The sequence below is a fragment of the Phyllobates terribilis genome, unplaced genomic scaffold, assembly GCF_046119375.1.
Source record: "Phyllobates terribilis strain yellow unplaced genomic scaffold, ASM4611937v1 Scaffold_7__3_contigs__length_470593459, whole genome shotgun sequence".
In the NCBI taxonomy this organism is placed as follows: Eukaryota; Metazoa; Chordata; class Amphibia; order Anura; family Dendrobatidae; genus Phyllobates; species Phyllobates terribilis.
In genome coordinates, this window is record NW_027362767.1 from 269,498,117 (window position 1) to 269,517,814 (window position 19,698).

The 19,698-nt window shown below is 47.1% G+C and overlaps 1 protein-coding gene across 1 annotated transcript in view; it reads left to right on the top strand.

Moving 5' to 3' along the window:
- Positions 1-19,698, top strand: part of HMCN2 (hemicentin 2) — a 145,841-nt gene that overhangs the window by 91,379 nt on the left and 34,764 nt on the right. Inside the window, exons 23-47 of the mRNA XM_073640738.1 lie at positions 2,296-2,423; positions 5,690-5,962; positions 6,043-6,126; positions 6,210-6,401; positions 6,486-6,616; positions 7,479-7,626; positions 7,866-7,992; positions 10,893-11,047; positions 11,375-11,653; positions 12,482-12,763; positions 12,869-12,977; positions 13,107-13,276; positions 13,488-13,642; positions 14,016-14,112; positions 14,566-14,661; positions 14,804-14,980; positions 15,076-15,227; positions 15,469-15,592; positions 17,376-17,551; positions 17,770-17,866; positions 17,947-18,066; positions 18,170-18,325; positions 18,521-18,802; positions 18,889-19,056; positions 19,498-19,611. Of these exons, the coding sequence (XP_073496839.1) occupies positions 2,296-2,423; positions 5,690-5,962; positions 6,043-6,126; positions 6,210-6,401; positions 6,486-6,616; positions 7,479-7,626; positions 7,866-7,992; positions 10,893-11,047; positions 11,375-11,653; positions 12,482-12,763; positions 12,869-12,977; positions 13,107-13,276; positions 13,488-13,642; positions 14,016-14,112; positions 14,566-14,661; positions 14,804-14,980; positions 15,076-15,227; positions 15,469-15,592; positions 17,376-17,551; positions 17,770-17,866; positions 17,947-18,066; positions 18,170-18,325; positions 18,521-18,802; positions 18,889-19,056; positions 19,498-19,611 (3,992 nt within the window). The remainder of the gene's footprint in view (positions 1-2,295; positions 2,424-5,689; positions 5,963-6,042; positions 6,127-6,209; positions 6,402-6,485; positions 6,617-7,478; positions 7,627-7,865; positions 7,993-10,892; positions 11,048-11,374; positions 11,654-12,481; positions 12,764-12,868; positions 12,978-13,106; positions 13,277-13,487; positions 13,643-14,015; positions 14,113-14,565; positions 14,662-14,803; positions 14,981-15,075; positions 15,228-15,468; positions 15,593-17,375; positions 17,552-17,769; positions 17,867-17,946; positions 18,067-18,169; positions 18,326-18,520; positions 18,803-18,888; positions 19,057-19,497; positions 19,612-19,698) is intronic.

Here is a 19,698-nt window from a genome sequence, read left to right on the forward strand (position 1 = left end):
AGTCAGTGTGTCCAGGCGGGAGTTGACACTCCGCAGGAAGTTCAGGATGGTTTCCTGTTCCTGGTACAGCTCAGAGAGCGAAGGAGCTTGGGGGCCACCGGGTTCCATGGCCCGAGCAAACTGTTACGGATCCGGGTGGTGGAACCTCTGTGCTGCGGTGCAAGGAGAGACCAAGAGGGGCGTAACTAAGTATCAACTTGGACCGACCTAGGTCGTACGGCGGCTAACGACTCCGTGACCAGGGAGGGACCGAGCAGAGGGACCAGGTGCTACTCTGGGGACGACCTTGTAAGAGAGCAGGTGACTCCCACGGGTCAGATGGCTGGGACTGACCGATACTGCAGATGGGCACAGCAGGCAGGCTGACGAGAGATCCGGGTAGATGAACTGGCAGAGACAGCAGGCGACAGGCGGAAGCCTCTAGGTAGGCTGTCAGGTGGTCACGGCAAGTGACAGGCAGGAGCCTCTAGGTAGGCTGTCAGGTGGTCACAGCAAGTGACGGGCAGGAGCCTCCAGGTAGGCAGACAGGTGGTCACGGCAAGTGACAGGCGGGAGCCTCCAGGTAGGCTGACAGGTAACAGGCAGGTGCTTCCAGGTAAGCAGGCTGGCAAAGCCCATAGACAGACTGGGGGAGTGAACGGAAGACAGACTGTTGGGCTGGAGAGTGGTCAAGCTGGCGGACTGGACTGATAGTCAGGCTGGCGGGCAGGACTAGTAGTCAGGCTAGCAGCGGGACCTGAGGGCTGAAGCAGAGGTAAGTACACTGTGCATCAACTATTGCTCGGGCACCTCCATATTGGAGGAGGTGCTTTATATATGGGAGGACCTCCGGCAATTGGCCGGGGACTCCTTAGGGCGGCGCGCACGGCCCCTTTAAGAGGGAGGGAGCGCGCGCGCGCCCTAAGCACAGTGCCCGGGAAGCTGCGTGCGCCGGCAGAAGCAGGAAGAGGAGCGCTGGAGGATGCCGGGTGGGGAGCGCGGCAGTGAGAGGGACGGCGTCTCTGCCTGGCAGGGGGCTGAGATGCCGATGCTACAAAGTGCAGTTGCAAAAACCATCAAGTGCTACAAAGAAACTGGCTCACATGAGGACCGCCCCAGGAAAGGAAGACCAAGAGTCACCTCTGCTTCTGAGGATAAGTTTATCCGAGTCACTAGCCTCAGAAATCGCAGGTTAACAGCAGCTCAGATTAGAGACCAGGTCAATGCCACACAGAGTTCTAGCAGCAGACACATCTCTTCAACAACTGTTAAGAGGAGACTTTGTACAGCAGGCCTTCATGGTAAAATAGCAGCTAGGAAACCACTGCTAAGGGCAACAAGCAGAAGAGACTTGTTTAGGCTAAAGAACACAAGGAATGGACATTAGATCAGTGGAAATCTGTGCTTTGGTCTGATGAGTCCAAATTTGAGATCTTTGGTTCCAACCACCGTGTCTTTGTGCGACGCGGAAAAGGTGAACGGATGGACTCTACATGCCTGGTTCCCACCGTGAAGCATGGAGGAGGAGGTGTGATGGTGTGGGGGTGCTTTGCTGGTGACACTGTTGGGGATTTATTCAAAATTGAAGGCATACTGAACCAGCATGGCTACCATAGCATCTTGCAGCGGCATGCTATTCCATCCGGTTTGCGTTTAGTTGGACCATCATTTATTTTTCAACAGGACAATGACCCCAAACACACCTCCAGGCTGTGTAAGGGCTATTTGACCAAGATGGAGAGTGATGGGGTGCTGCGCCAGATGACCTGGCCTCCACAGTCACCAGACCTGAACCCAATCGAGATGGTTTAGGGTGAGCTGGACCGCAGAGTGAAGGCAAAAGGGCCAACAAGTGCTAAGCATCTCTGGGAACTCCTTCAAGATTGTTGGAAGACCATTTCCGGTGACTACCTCTTAAAGCTCATCAAGAGAATGCCAATAGTGTGCAAAGCAGTCATCAAAGCAAAAGGTGGCTACTTTGAAGAACCTAGAATATAAGACATATTTTCAGTTGTTTCACACTTTTTTGTTAAGTATATAATTCCACATGTGTTAATTCATAGTTTTGATGCCTTCAGTGTGAATGTACAATTTTCATAGTCATGAAAATACAGAAAAATCTTTAAATTTTTAGTAGATAACTCCAAAATAGACAAACCCTGTAATTGCAATATACATCTTGTAGTTATATACATATAGTTACCTTATCTACCGCCTAGACCTGGCAGGTGTATGGGTATGCGGGAGGAGTATTAGAGCGTCAGCTCTGCAGGATGAATAATCACGTGTCGTTTTCTCGGCTCCCTTTCGTTACAGACATCACTTGCTTCCTTCCTGGACGCTCCGACTGTCCGAGCTGCGGGTGATGGATAGCGGATACTACACCTGTCTGGCATCCAACCTTGTGGGAAATGCATCAGTCACCTACAGCCTGGAGGTGCAAGGTACTAAAAGCAATTGCATAGCAATTCCTCTAAATCATGAACTCTGCTTAATAAATATATTTGTAGTGTCCATTTCTGACCTCAGCTCCGGACTTAACGCTTGTGACCCGCATCCTCGGCCCGGCATCTCCAGGACGTGCCAGTAGCTTCCTAGGCCTCACAACGTCCTGACTAATTATGAGGCCTCACGTGACGTCATGGCATTGCGGGGTCTATGGAGCGACCAAGGTTCCCAAGAAGATGCTGGGCCAAGGTTGCCAGGAGCAGCCAGATTGAAAACCTCCATTCTTTACACTGCAGGTTGCATTCAGAGACCATTGCAAAAAAAGGTGCTTTTAATAACAAAGTGCCTATTTATGGGTAAAAGTTCAGATCCCCTTTAATACACTGGAGCCCTGCTGAGTGCAGAGGGTTTGGCAGGACCCCATAAGAAGCTGCTATTATTCCTGAGGGGTCAGACAGAAGCCCTCAGAGCTGCAGATCTTAGATCCAGCCATTCAATTATCACATAACTGCGGGGAGATAGGAAGTTTTCACAAAGGATAAAAGTGCCAAGCAGAAGTAGGAGACATCTGGCCTCTTCCTCCTCACAAGTATCAGCGATCTGCTCCACTTCCTACAGATGCCGTCATCCCACATTAACCCCTTTCACTTCCTGGCTGGGCACCTTGCCGGACATGCGAGAGTTACAGATATTGCCTTCACTGATAATGGGTATTATTGTAGACCATCCCGAGGTTGGACCTCACGTCGGAGGGTCTGACACACGGTCTGACACACTCCAGATCGACTCATGCACAAAGGGGGAACTGAGCCAGACAAGTGGCTGACAATAATCACACTGGACCTATCGAAGTCAAATCCGCAGTGATAGCTCCCTCCTATCACTATGGAGCAGGGAACATTTATAAGGACATTTTTTTTTTCCTATGGTTTTTTAGGCAAGCTGGGTGATAGCCCCTGTGGGAGCCGTCATGGCAGTGCGGACATATTGGTTGTCACTCAGATTTTCCAGAAAACAGATATAACATAGTAGAAGCCCAGAAGAACATGCGAACTCCCCAGCCCTGCGCTAATGTAACTCTGCTACATTAGTAAGTGTGGTACAGATTGTAGCCGGACCCTTCCCATAATACAGAGGCCAATAATGGTCGGCCCGAGGGTATGAGCCGTGATCTCCTGGGGAATTCCCATCCATCGTCTCACAGGCCAAACAGTGCGAGCAGGTGATGCAGAGGCAGCTAGTCCTGTGCCGACGACATCTGACCGCCCTCATGTCCTCACACTCATCCTCCACACTCCTATCCATCAACTTTCCTTATACTTACTAAGGCCAAAATCCTACAAAGCTGCAATTAAAGGAATTGTCCAAAAATAACATTTTCTGCACCTTTCTAGACTTACAAAACTTTCTGTGAGTGAATGGAAGCAAGTCCTGACCTAAAGGTACCTGTGTAGAGGAGCACATCTCCTGTCTGTACGGTTTGTTACAATGTGTCAGTCTGAAGCTGACAAAAGGGCCTATAAAATACACTGCTCAAAAAAATAAAGGGAACACTCAAATAACACATCCTAGATCTGAATGAATGAAATATTCTCATTGAATACTTTGTTCTGTGTGGCCTCCACGTGCCTGTATGACCCCCCTACAACGCCTGGGCATGCTCCTGATGAGGTTGCAGATGGTCTCCTGTAGGATCTCCTCCCAGACCTGGACTAAAGCATCCGCCAACTCCTGGACAGTCTGTGGTGCAACGTGACGTTGGTGGATGGAGCGAGACATGATGTCGCAGATGTGCTCAATCGGATTCAGGTCTGGGGAACGGGTGGGCTAGTCCATAGCTTCAATGTGACGCACTCCAGCCACATGAGGTCTGGCATTGTCCTGCATTAGGAGGAACCCAGGGCCAACCACACCAGCATATGATCTCACAAGGGGTCTGAGGATCTCATCTCGGTACCTAATGGCAGTCAGGCTACCTCTGGCGAGCACATGGAGGGCTGTGCGGCCCTCCAAAGAAATACCACCCCACACCATTACTGACCCACTGCCAAACCGGTCATGCTGAAGGATGTTGCAGGCAGCAGATCGCTCTCCACGGCATCTCCAGACTCTGTCACGTCTGTCACATGTGCTCAGTGTGAACCTGCTTTCATCTGTGAAGAGCACGGGGCACCAGTGGCGACTTTACCAATCCTGGTGTTCAGTGGCAAATGGCAAGCGTCCTGCATGGTGTTGGGCTGTGAGCACAACCCCCATCTGTGGATGTCGGGGACTCATACCACCCTCATGGAGTCGGTTTCTAACCGTTTGTGCAGACACATGCACATTTGTGGTCTGCTGGAGGTCATTTTGCAGGGCTCTGGCATTGCTCCTCCTGTTCCTCCTTGCACAAAGGCGGAGGTAGCGGTCCTGCTGCTGGGTTGTTGCCCTCCTACGGCCCCTCCACGTCTCCTAGTGTACTGGCCTGTCTCCTGGTAGCGCCTCCAGCCTCTGGACACTACACTGACAGACACAGCAAACCTTCTTGCAACTGCTCGCATTGATGTGCCATCTTGGATGAGCTGCACTACCTGAGCAACTTCTGTGGGTTGTAGAGTCCGTCTCATGCTACCACGAGTGTGAAAGCACAACCAACATTCAAAAGTGACCAAAACATCAGCCAGAAAGCATTGGTACTGAGATGTGGTCCCCACCTGCAGAACCACTCCTTTATTGAGGGTGTCTTGATAATTGCCAATAATTTCCATCTATTGTCTATTCCATTTGCACAACAGCATGTGAAATTGATTGTCAATCAGTGTTGCTTCCTAAGTGGACAGTTTGATTTCACAGAAGTTTGATTTACTTGGAGTTATATTCTGTTGTTTAAGTGTTCCCTTTATTTTTTTGAGCAGTGTACATACAATTGGCACAAATCCTCAGCTGTGAGACATAGTAGGTCTGTACAGATTTTCAGCCTTCAGACATAAATATGTTTCTATTCACTGACAGCAGCAGAGATGTGGTGCAGAGCAGACAGGGACACACCATTAAGGATACATATACGAATCCCATCTAATGTAAAGAAGGAAACAGAAAACCCTTTCTCACCATTTCCTCCGGGGCAGGTCTCAATGCTGCATTAGGAGTTGTGATCCGGACAGGCACCTGCATCCATGCAGCACCACACTGGTGGGAAACAACTGGTTCAGTTCCTCCATCAGTTTCCATTCCACATTTTTTTGATACGCTGGGGCCATTGACACATGTTGTTTCCCTGTAGTTCCCCCACGTGTCCACCCTGGACCGAAGCTGCTGAAGACTCTCCTGGGACGCTCCCTGGCCCTCCCCTGTGTGGCACATGGAGACCCGATGCCCAGGCTCAGTTGGTATAAGGACGGTGTAGCCTTAAGGGTAGGAGACCAGGACTCCCTGCCAGGCCCAGATGGCACCATCAGTGTTCAGGAGGTGCAGCTCTTGGACTCTGGTCTGTACCGCTGTGTGGCTTTCAGCAGCGCCGGAGAAGATTCCCTAGATTTCCGCCTGGAGGTTTTAGGTAAGTGTTACCCCATATCCCACAGTATGGACACCACACAATATGGAGACCACACCGATGTGACAATGTTTTCTGTTTAGAGCCACCAAATTTTAAGGAGAACTCCGACATCCTGTTGGAACATACTACATATGACCCGGTGACCATGACATGTCCAGTACAAGGTGAGGATCACCTTCCTACATGAGATTTGCCCATTGCTTCAAGTTTTGCTTCTATTGTGTATATTCCCTATTCCACCTTCCAGGGACTCCAACTCCAATGATCCGCTGGTTAAAAAATGGAGTAGTCCTCAGCAGTAACCTGCCAGGGGTCACCCAGCTGGTCAACGGCTCCTTACTGATTGAGTCGCCTGTCCCAAGTTACAGTGGTGACTACATCTGCCTGGCAACTAATGAAGCTGGCTCGGCGAGGAGGAAGACAAAGCTGGTGGTGTACGGTGAGGGTGCATATCACTATGGCTGCCATATCTGTATCATCCCTGCTCCACAGTCCCATAATAATCCTATAATTTACATTTCAGCCCCACCCAGGATCCTGGAGAATGGACAAGCCCACAACATCTCCCTGATGGCGAACCAGCCCTTGATATTGGGTTGTGAAGTCAGCGGGGTTCCTTTTCCTACTGTGACTTGGAACAAAGACGAAAGGATTGTAAGAGCGACCAAACACTCGTGCCCAATGCAATGTAATAACACCACAGTCATGATAATTAGCGGGAGGCAGAGGCCCCGGAGCAAAACGGCACAACATAGGAGAAGGGAATGTCTCCACCAGGTGGTCATACTGCAGTTAGCTACTCTTTTCATACTGTTTTCTTAGCTGACGGACAAAGTTTACATTTTTTCCAGGCTTTCTAAAATGATGAATTTTTCCAGTGGAAACAACTTTGTTGTTCACTATGTTTTTATTGAAAGTTTTTTTCAAATATTATGGGGGAATGGGGTACAAAAAAGAAATGGGGAAGTCATTAGGAAAAGCATAGGGAAACAAGGGACAAATAGGAAAAAAAGGGGGAAAGAAGGATACTTCGTAAAGCAGACAATATAAGGATCAAGAAACGCATTATATTCCTTTCATATAATAGCTGTTAATAAAATATTCAAATGCAGTATCATAGCATGAAGATGAGAAACGTTTTTGTTAGGAGGAGGAGTTTATCTTTTCCTGATTAGCTTTTGTAAGGTTTTTTTTCTAGAAGCATTTTTTTTTTCATTTTTGATTGGCCAGTGCCTAGTGTGAAGCAGATTCTATCAGGATCCGAATCAAAGAAAACTCTCAAAAACTCCTCAATGATCTCAGTGTAAAGACAGCCTTTGTGCCACGGCCTCTGTGGAACATTAAAGTGAGACACAATCTGGAAAAGAAAATGATTTGGTTCCTGTGCTAATGTCTTAAGGTGTAGGCCACATATATCTGATGAATGGAGTAACTGAGTAATCAGCTCTTGTGACTGCAGCTTCCTATAACCCAGCGTTTTTAGTACAAGGTATCTAAAGTTTTTCTATTTTGCCAGTTCTCGGAAGGTCCGGGGATCAGCTTCCAGTCCTCCGGCCAGTCTCTCCGATTTCACCGTACACGTAAGGATGATTCGGGGTCCTACACTTGCAGAGCAGTAAACCGCGCTGGGAAGGCCCAACGCACCTACAATGTTATGGTGTTCGGTGAGTATCGAAAAGAAATTCACAACAGCAAGGCTTGTGTCTCAGAGCTTATGAGTAAACCTTTAGCATTTTTTTCTGTGGAATTGTAATAGCACCCTATGATCTGCAAGTGGCGGTGTAACTTTGTGGGGAACTTCGTAACCCAAACTCTTCCCAGTCTCAATATAAAGTCTGATTTCTGCACTGACTTTTGCTAATTATGCTCTTTTTTTTCTTCATTTTACTCTTATTATTTTCAGTCCCTCCTACGATTTTTGGAGCGGGATCTCTCCAAGAACTTACTGTAAAGGAAGGAGCAGAGGTTGAGCTGCACTGTCTGACATCGGGGCTACCAACCCCCCACGTGGAGTGGACAAAGGACGAGCAGTAAGTGACCACTAAGTAAAGGGCCACGTGAAAGCGCAGGGCCACCGAGTGTTACGCTAGTCCATATGCAGGCGTGTGACGGCTCCACGTGAAAGTGCCATATTTCTTCTCTTTGTTTTGTGCTCGGGAAGGGTTAACCCTCGCACACATGGTCCGTAGCAGCCACATCTGGGTGCATTCATCATCTGGTCCTTGTGTAGGACAGCGCTTTCTTTCATGGGAACCTGTTCTCACTCATCAAGGTGTCATTAAGGAGGTGAGAGAGACAGCCGGATCCGCATGATCCGCTATGTATGTCGGTCTGACATATGAGGGGTCTGACATATGAGGAGTGCGCTCTGCATATGTGCTCATGACTAATGCCATAGGAAGCAATGAGATCATTATCCAGTATTCGGCTCGGGACTTTCTTTCCCCACTTTTCCTTCTCACCTCTGCTCCTCTGGCTTTTTTCTTTCACTTCATCTCGCAGCTCACACACTCTCCAGTTTTAAAACTTGCATTTTCTTTTTTTAAACTAGAATGTGTCGCATTATATTATAATCTGCTCCTAATTCCATCCATTTATACCCATGTGGACATCTACAGGCTATTCCGCCCCTTTATGGATGCAATAACCAGTAGGGCCCACATTTTTGCATTGGGGCTCCTATGTACTCCAGTGGTGTATGGACCAATTCCATAAGCATGTGCTGCTGCACAAAAAGCAACTTGCAGATTTCTTGAGGCGACTGTCGAGAATGCACAAGGAGTCGGAGCGGAGTCTCCAGCTGCATTTCCACTATGTAATGGGGTGATATAGGACAGGGCAGCAGAGGAGGATGGGAGTGATTGTGAAGTGTTGTGGGGACCCTGCACCTGTGAAATCCGGCAGCTGCTGTCATCCGGAATCTGACCCTCCTTAGAAACTGCATCAAAACAGAGTGGCCCTAGGGGCCCTCCTGGCAGCCATTTATCCGCGTGGTCCCTGTACAGAGGAGGGAGGGGGCGGCCGTACAAGCATCTGCCACCAAGACAAATCCTCATATTCTCCTGCTATAATCTTCCACCCTGATCCGTGGAAACACAAGACCAGTGGCCAGTGTAATGGTGACCAAACTGGCACCCAGATATTCCAGCACAGCAGATAGTTACATAGCTAATACAGTTGAAAAAAAATGTCCATCTATATCAACCAAGGGAAGGGGAAAAGATGACAGAAAAGAGAACAACCACAAAGCATGGTCCGGTGCTCTGCAGAAGAGCTCAGCGTCCCCTCCTGATCCCACTGGACCAAATAGAAAACTTTACACATTTACATCATTATTTATGTTATTTTAATCATCTAAAAAGCATCTCAACCTTTTCTGAAATCATCAACAGTTCCTGCTGTGATGGCTCCTGAGTTCAACTGGTCATGTTATCACCGCTCTTACAGTAGAGAACCAGCTCCTGAGTTCGGCTATTCCTCAAATTAAGGCCACGGCCCCACTATCAGTACTTGGTCAGTATTCGGTCAGTATTTTTTCTCAGGAGTGGGAGCCAAAACCAGGAGTGGGTGATAAATGCAGAATTGGTGACTTGTTTCTATTATACCTTTTCTCTGATTGTTCCTCACCTGGTTTTGGCTCCCACTCCTGAGAAAAAATACTGTCCGAATACTGACCAAATACTGATAATGGGGCCTTGGTCTTAAGGCTCATACTCATCTGCGAGAAAAACGGACGAGTGCAATCTGATAAAAAATCAGATTGCACTCTGACCAATGTTAATCTATGAGTTACAGCATGCTGCGTTTTGCCGTGTATCTCGGACGAGACTTGCCAATGCAAGTCAATGGCTCAGAGAGAAAAAACGGACGGCATACGGACCATCTTTATGCCATCTGATTTTTACAGATACATTACCATTCTGTAGCTTAGAGCACTGTAAATGGTCCTGTAAATGATTGTAGAATAATAGTTGCAGAGAAAAAAAACGCATTGCATACGGATGTCATACGGATGCTATGTGAGAAAAAATATCGCATTTTACTCGCATGACACTCGTCCTACTTTTCAGGAACAACATCGGACCGTCTTTTTTCTCGCAAATGAGTATGAGCCCTAATATTTTTCATGGTAAAGAAGCCTTGTGTACTCTGAAGATTGAACCTTTCTTTCTCCAGGCGGTGGGGATTTTATGCGAAAGATTTTGACCGTACTTTTTGTATGGGCCATTTATGTACTTGTACCAGTTAATCATGTCTCCCCTTAGGCCACGTTCACACGTTCAGTGTTTGGTCAGTATTTTATATCCGTATTTGTAAGCCAAAACCAGGAGTGGGTGATAAATACTGAAGTGGTGACGTGTTTCTATTATACTTTTCCTCTGATTGTTACATTCCTGGTTTTGGCTTACAAATACTGATGTAAAACACTGACCAAATACTGAACGTGTGAACGTGGCCTTCCCAAGACTAAATAAATGTGATTTCTTTAGTCCTCATAACTTAGCTCCTCCATGCCCCATCAGTGTTGTGGCTCTCATTCGTACCTATTCTAGGTCCAGCGCCTCCTTCCTTTGAACTGAGCTGCATACTCCAGATGAGGTGGCACTAACGCTATGTAAAGTGGTCGTATCACATCCCCGTCCCACGAGTCTGCACCTCTTATGCTACACAACAATATCCTGCTGGCCTTAGAAGCAGCTGATTGGCATTTCATGCTGTTATTTAGTCTGATCTACAAGTCTAATCCTATAGACCTTAATTTACTCATTAGGCATCTGTATGGGATGCTGTCAAACGTCTTTGCGAAGTCCAAAAGGAAAAGTGTTTTTTATTATTTTACAGATGTGATCTCTTACGTATTTTTACATGGTGCAGCACTGTGAACGTTCGCTGCTGATCTGTAGATGTCACTGTGATCTCTCCGCTGCAGGCCACTGTCACTGGGGGACCCTCAGATTCAGCTCCTAGAAGGCGGACAGGTGCTGAGGGTGAACAGCTCGCGGCTCTGGCATCAGGGCAGATACCAGTGTCTGGCATTCAATCACGCAGGTCAACAAGTCAAAGACTTCAGCCTGAAGATCCTCAGTAAGTGCTTCCGTCAGATTCTCATTGTCAGTCTGCCATCTGCTGGCCATGTGATGAATAACATGCTGCAGTTTTCTGCAGTAAAGCAACATAAGGTAAAATACAATGAAGCTCCTTTTAATCCGACATTAATGAAACCTGATATGTGCCAGATTATCAGATTGATTGAATCCACATATATATATATATATATATATATATATATATATATATATATATATATATATATATATATATATATATATATATATATATACACAACTCTAGGAAATGTCCCCTATTATTAAACAACTGTACTAAAATTTGTATCTTTTGGTCTTTCCATAGCGCCCCCCACAGTCTGGTCGTCCAATGAGACAACGTCAGTGGCCTCTCTCCTCCACAGGTCTGTGGAGTTAAAGTGTGAAGCGAAAGGATCTCCTCCTCCAAGCATCACCTGGTATAAGGACAAGCGCCCCATTGTGTCCAGCCCCAAATCCACATACAAGGACGGGGGGAGAAGCCTGCAGCTGAGCAGGGTCCAGCTCTCCGACGCCGGGGCATACACCTGCAGAGCCAATAACCATGCCGGCACTGTAGAAAAATCCTATCTGCTGGAGGTTTATGGTACGTGTGTCCCCTGGTCATGGGGGAAACGTTTATACACTACAAAAGCAGCTCAGCCTGTAGTCACTGACCTCAGAGTCATGTAAAGGTCCACAACGTTCTGATAGACTCTTGACTATGATCACACTGGGTTTTAGAGGAGTTTTTTTCTAGCAGATCCACTCCATAATCCTCCTCAAAAATAGCTTTAAAAACAGTCGGAAAACCCTTTTCTTTATTTCTATGGAAAATCCACTTTCCTGTACCTATGAGGTTTTTATAAATGTATGGAGAAAAAAATGCATATCCTGAAACCTCTCCAAACTAGGCACTGTCCAATCAGAGGGCTGCAAAAAAAAACACTTCAGGAAAAGAAAAAACTCCTCCAAAAACTCTCTAGAAGAGCGTTCCTTGCAGCGGTTTCCACTTGCAAAAAAAAAAATATGAAAAGACTCTGTGTGAACATAGCCTTTGTGTGCCACTTTCTAACCCCCATCAAGAGCTCTGCTTGCAGTCAGTAAACCCACCCTGGCCTAATAGCTCTCATAGCTGAGGGTTTGTAACAATTGCATCCAGTCCTTTTGATTCTCTATGAGCTGAGCACATCAGCAGCACAAATCTCTTTCCTAATTTATCACCTCTATTTATTCATTGTATCAAAGAAACCTGATTCTCCTAAAAAAATATATTGTAACAAACCCTCAGCCGTGAGCAGTTTTTGATCCAGACTTTACTTCTTTCCAATGACAGCTCGTAGATGAAGAATTGAGCATAAAGTGTATCAGAAAGCTGCAGGTCTATGCATTGTTCTAACAGAAATCTACTTACACTTGTTTCCTTTGGGTTCAGTCTCTCCTCATATAGAAGGAGCAGGAGCGAAACCACCGACCATTAAGGCCACGTTGGGTCATCCATTGGACTTGGATTGCTCTGCCACCGGTCATCCCCCTCCAGTCCTGTCCTGGCTCAAAGACGGACTGCTGGTGTCCAACAGAGACGGTCTGCAGATTAAAGATGGCGGTCGGACTCTACATTTTTCAGCAGTGACTGAAAGTGCAGAGGGGGATTACATTTGCATAGCTATCAGCCTTGCGGGAGAGACCACCCTGCGCTACTCTGTGGACGTTCTCAGTAAGATGTGGGGTGCATAGTCTAATAGTCTCTGAATTGGGGTAACCTCCGCACAGGGCGAACACCCAGTTCTGGCAAGCTCTAAAAATGGCTATTTCTTTTCAGTTCCTCCCAATGTTCAGATCGGCGACGGTTCAGGACAGGTGACTGTGACCGTAAATGAGGCCCTGGACCTCTCCTGTCTTGTGAGCGGACACCCAACACCCAGAGTCTGGTAAGAGATCGGCGTTTTCTGTGCATCTGATTACCGTCTATTGCTCCCTGTTATCAGCTGTTGTGGATGCTTTCAATAGGACCAGAGAAGCAGAATAATCTTTTCTTATGGGATTTTTCCTTGCTGCAGGTGGCTGAGAAATGGCTACCCGCTCACAAATCAGGACGGGCTGGAAGTGTTAGATAGCGGGAGAACCTTGGCTATCAGTCGTGTGCAGCCAGGACATGGCGGGAGATACTTGTGCAAAGCGGAAGGTGAAGCTGGGACGGCCGAGGCGGCTGTGGATGTGCTGGTACAAGGTAAGACCTCTCACAACCCCAGTGATCCTGCACCCCCAGAATATATTGCTCTCAGCATTTATTAATGCAAACCCAAATCAAGGGTCTGTACTCACAGCAGCCCCTTCTTCCTGGTGGTCTCAGGTCATTGACCCCACTAATTACTGAGATGATATAATGTAACGAGACCTCCAGTATATCCATCTGTAGTAAATATCGTCTTTTATACCAGCGCTCCCACTGGTGACCATCACTGGGGGCAGCAGCGTGTCTGCTAGACTCCGTGAGCCTGTGACCCTGGAGTGCGAAGTGTCTGGCACCCCACCCCCGACTGTCACCTGGTGGAAGGACGGGCGGCAGGTGGAAGCACAAGGATCCCGTCTGCAGGTAAGACCCCAGGGGAATCAGCGCAGTGCAGCGTGACAGCGGATTTCTCTCATGAAACATTTGCAGTTTGCTCGGCCGAAGATAAAAATTCTCCATTAAAAGTAAGATTAAGGTCCATGATGAATATTGTACATGTCACCCAGTCCTCTCATACATACCGATCTGAGATGGTTTAGTGAATGCTGCATTGAGCAGGGGGTTGGACCAGATGACCCAGGAGGTCTCCTCCAACTCTAACATTCTATGATCTCAACCTCCTCTTCTGGGAGCCTGTACTACTACTCTCATTATGCCCTGGAGAATAGTCACACTATGCGACATGTGTTCTCATGAATATCATCTGTGATGGAACCGAAGTATAATCTTCTGACAGATCCGGGAACTCCGCATCGATGACGAGGGCGTCTACACGTGTGTGGCTGCAAACCAGGCCGGAGAGGGGAGGCAGGACGTGCTGCTGACCGTGCTGGGTGAGCGATACCGTATCACATGGGAGAGGATTAGATACACGGCTCAGCAGCCAGTATCACACCTGATAGGATTAGATAAATAGCTCAGCAGGCAGTATCACACAGGATAGGATTAGATACACAGCTCAGCAGGCAGTATCACACAGATAGGATTAGATACACAGCTCAGCAGACAGTATCACACAGGATAGGATTAGATACACAGCTCAGCAGACAGTATCACACAGGATAGGATTAGATACACGGCTCAGCACAGTATCACACAGGATAGGATTAGATACACAGCACAGCAGACAGTATCACACAGGATAGGATTAGATACACAGCTCAGCAGACAGTATCACAAATAATAGCATTAGATACACAGCTCAGCAGACAGTATCACACTGGATAACATTAGATACACAGCTCAGCAGTATTCTTTTTGCAGTATATCTATGACTATTATTCTAGTGCCCCCTAATATCGAGCCCTCCGATGTGAACCTTACTGTGGTGGAGACCCTCTCGGCCACATTGGAGTGTCTGGCATCAGGAAGCCCTTTACCTGGTAAGTGACAGGACGATGTACATGGGTGGTCTCCAATCACCAGACTTTGTGGCGTTACTGCCCTGTGTGATATCTGACGTCCTAGAATATTCTATAATTTCATGTTGGCAGAACTGAGGATATCGGTGTTTTGTCCTTACAGTGGTGTCCTGGTACAGAGGGGGCGAGCTGCTCTCATCCATGCCTGGTATCACCCTGCTAAATGAGGGCAGGACCCTACAGATTGAGAGAGTGGGCACCTCGGAGGCTGGAGAATACGTCTGTGTGGCATCTAACTCTGCCAGCAGCACTGAAGTGATCTACACTCTGGAGGTCCATGGTGATGGTCTAACTTTAATTGGGGGTCACATATTTATATTTGAGGTTCCTGGGATAAAGGATCTCATAATTTCCTCCATCATTTGCCCCCTGTAGTGCCACCCAGGATTGTGTCCATGACTGAGCTGGCCACCTTCCTGGTGAATGACCATGTCTGGCTGGAATGTAATGCCACGGGATTCCCACAACCCAATCTCATGTGGTTGAAAGATAAAGTCCCTGTCTCCACAGCGAGGGTTGGACTGCGGGTCAGTACTGGTATCACCCCAGATTGATCACCCCGTACATTAGTCAAGGCTTATTATCTCTACCTGGTGATGAAGACATTAAGCAGATATATAATAGAAATATATATATGTATGTAATATATATACAGTGTATCTGCCTCTCCCACCAATAGTTGTTATAGCCTTGACTTTATTAGTTAATAGTGCTGCTCTGTCCTCGCCACATCAGGACATCTATCTTTCTTTCTTTCTTTATCGTCAGATTTTGGAGCAGGGAAGGATCCTGTCCATATCCACAGTCCATGTCTCCGACTCAGGGATATACACCTGTGTAGCTGTGAATTCTGCAGGCGAGGACAGCCGGACCATAGATCTGCAGGTGTACGGTGAGCAATTGGGGCAATAATATGTACATACGTTATACAAGAGTAAAAATAAGGTATTAACACAATATAATAAGTGTAGTGCTGTATGATGTGCAGACGCATCCACACCGGTCTGCAGGTCACACACCTTCCACATTATAGCTACAGTCATGGCCAAAAGTTTTGAGAATGACACCAAAATTATATTTTCACATGATCTGCTGGCCTCTGGTTTTTATTAGTGTTTGTCTGATGTTTATATCACATACAGAAATATAATTGCAATCATATTATGAGTACCAATAGGTTATATTGACAGTTAGAATGAGTTAATGCAGCAAGTCAATATTTGCAGTGTTGCCCCTTCTTCTTCAAGACCTCTGTAATTCTCCCTGGCATGCTCTCAATCAACTTTTGGACCAAATTCTGACTGATAGCAGTCCATTCTTGCATAATCAATGCTTGCATTTTGCCAGAATTTGTTGGTTTTTGTTTGTCCACCCGTCTCTTGATTGACCACAAGTTCTCAATGGGATTAAGATCTGGGGAGTTTCCAGGCCATGGACCCAAAATCTCTATGTTTTGTTCCATGAGCCATTTAGTTATCACCTTTGCTTTATGGCAAGGTGCTCCATCATGCCGGAAAAGGCATTGTTGGGCGCCAAACTGCTCTTGGACGGTTGGGAGAAGTTGCTCTTGGAGGACATTCTGGTACCATTCTTTATTCATGGCTGTGTTTTTAGGCAAGACTGTGAGTGAGCCGATTCCCTTGGCCGAGAAGCTACCCCACACATGAATGGTTTCAAGATGCTTTACAGTTGGCATGAGACAAGACTGGTGGTAGCGCTCACCTCTTCTTCTCCGAATAAGCTGTTTTCCAGATGTCCCAAACAATCGAAAAGGGGATTCATCAGAGAAAATGACTGTGCCCCAGTCCTCAGCAGTCCACTCCCTGTACCTTTTGCAGAATATCAGTCGGTCCCTGATGTTTTTTCTAGAGAGAAGTGGCTTCTTTGCTGCCCTCCTTGAAACCAGCCCTTGCTCAAAGAGTCTCCGCCTCACAGTGCGTGCAGAAGCACTCACACCAGCCTGCTGCCATTCCTGAGCAAGCTCGGCACTGCTGGTAGTCCGATCCCGCAGCTGAAACAGTTTTAAGATACGGTCCTGGCGCTTGCTGGTCTTTCTTTGGCGCCTTGGAGCCTTTTTGACAACAATGGAAGCTCTCTCCTTGAAGTTCTTGATCATGCGATAGATTGTTGACTGAGGTGCAATCTTTGTAGCTGCGATACTCTTCCCTGTTAGGCCATTTTTGTGCAGTGCAATGATGGCTGCATGTGTTTCTTTAGAGATAACCATGGTTAACTGAAGAGAAACAATGATACCAAGAACCAGCCTCCTTTTAAAGTGTCCAGTGATGTCATTCTTACTTAATCATGACTGACTGATCGCCAGCCCTGTCCTCATCAACACCCACACCTGTGTTAATGGATCAATCACTAAAATGATGTTAGCTGCTCCTTTTAAGGCAGGACTGCAATGATGTTGAAATGTGTTTTGGGGGTTAAAGTTCATTTTCTGGGCAAATATTGACTTTGCAAGTACAGTAATTGCTGTTAAGCTGATCACTCTTTGACATTCAGGAGTATATGCAAATTGCCATTACAAAAAATGAAGCAGTAAACTTTGGAAAAATTACTATTTGTCTCATTCTCAATACTTTTGGCCATGACTGTACATTGCTGAGTTGTCAGACTTCTGGGTTCATGTCTTAATGACCGTTTGTTACATTCATCATTTTGTGCAGTTCCCCCGAACATCCTAGGAGAAGAGTTCAATACTTCTGCCACCATTAACCAGGCCGTGACTCTGGAGTGTGAGAGCAGCGCCATCCCGCCCCCGACCATCACCTGGCTGAAGGACGGGCGGCCACTTCCTAAAAGAGCAGGAATCCGAGTTATACAGAACGGGCGCTACCTACAGGTAAGGATTGGGAGACAGTATCACACATGATATGATTAGATACATAGCATAGCAGACAGTATCACACATGATAGCATCCTTCAGGCGTAGATGCACAGCTCAGCGGCGCACTGTCCCAAGTGTATATCTCTGTAGTGTCCGCCTAGTGCTATGTCTGGTACATATGTTACTCCGGTCAGTATATGACTTCGGTTACAGTGTGAGTCTTCTCCTCATAGATTGACCAGTCCCAGCTGCGGGATGCGGGGAGATACACGTGTGAGGCCTCCAATGACGCTGGCCGCTCTGAGAAGCATTATAATGTCGCCATCTGGGGTAAATGCCGGATAGGTGAAATATTAATATATGTCAACTAGAACATTTCTCACTCGCTGTGATATCTCTCTCTTTTCTAGTTCCTCCTAATTTCCCTGTGACCCCGGAGTCTCCTATGTCAGTCATTGAGGGGCAGCCGATCAGCTTTACCTGTGAATGTCAGGGGTTTCCACTGCCTGTGCTCACCTGGATGAAGAACGGTAAGTGCACAAGCCATATATTATGTCCACATTACTAAAATTATCCATTCACTACAATGTAAAATAATGCAATGGCCAAGACACTGCAAATCTCATTTTCCAGGGTCCTCCTTAATGGATGAGGAGCGTGCCCAGGTTGCCGCAGGAGGTCGATTGCTGCAGATCAGCAGGGTCCAAGTATCCAATGAAGGGGTCTACAGCTGTGTGTGCAGCAATGAGGCCGGGAGCAGCCAGCTGGATTACTTACTGGAAGTGTACGGTAAGCGTCAAGGAAAATTTGGCATTGTCCTTTCTTCAGTTCCCATAATCTACCCCTTCAGTTCAGTGCAGTGATACCATGGATCACCATGGTATAATTCACCACTGACTCACTGCTGCATCCCTATAGCAAATGGATAGAGAACCACTTTACAACTTGCACTGATTTATTGAAATCTCTCACTTTCGTCACCAGGTTTGCCAGTAATAACCGGAAGCAGCCACGTCCCCAGACAGATATCAGCCACAAGGGGCGGCCCGATCACCCTAGAATGTATCGTCAGTGGGAAGCCACCACCATCAGTGACGTGGCTCAAAGATGGCTTCCCAGTAGGAAGCGGACCAGACTTGATCTTGAAGAACAAGGGTCAGCTGCTGACCATAACCCGCGCTGATCCGCAAAATTCGGGACGCTACGTTTGTGTGGCCGTGAATGCGGCTGGACAGACTGATATTAAGTACGACCTCACGGTGCAAGGTGAACTGATGAAATGGATTACCGTTGGACGTCATCCATGCTTTTCCTCCCGCTGACATCCATTTTTATATTCCATCTACTTCCAGTTCCACCTGAAATTGCAAACATCCCGTCAGAGCCCCAGAATGTGTCTGTCACTCTGCATGGCCCCGTCACGCTCATCTGTGAAGCCAACGGGATCCCTCCGCCATCAATCATGTGGTACAGAGATAAGGTCCCGCTGACCCCACAGGCGAATACTCAAGTGCAGTCAGGTAATGTCCTTGTCTATGATCTGGGGTCTGCATTATGAATTTGGAAGATGTTATTGATTTATTGTACCCAACGGGATGGTCCATAGAGATTGGTAATAAGGTTTCTGATGGGGTGGCTCGTGGGGTGCGTTTGCTGGGTGCAAGGGGCGGGTGCCAACAACCCATTCTGCTATGGTCAGGGTACTTAGATACAGAGCTAAGGCAGTAAACTAAATATTGGCCCAAGTGATGGAAAGCCTGGCTATGACCATACTTCTATGGGACAAGGGTCCGACTGTCCAATCCAGCAATGGGTACTTGACCCCAAATATATGGATATGTTAGCAGACGCCCTGTCATGTAAAGAACTCTCTCTTCTCTGTGATTGCACGAATACCTGTATTCGCACTTGTGATAACCCCTGAATAGTGTGATGATAATCGATTTCCCTTGTTTAACCAGGCGGTCGGGTCCTCAAGGTGCTACATGCACAGAAAGAAGATAGCGGAGTCTACGCTTGTGTGGTGTCTAACGCAGCCGGAGAAGCCAGGAAGAAATTCATGGTCGATATCTTAGGTGTGACGTCTGTGTCCGGTGTGCAGATCTCATGCAATGTCTACTATGATCACACGTCATATTCTCTCACCACCATATCTAGCGAGG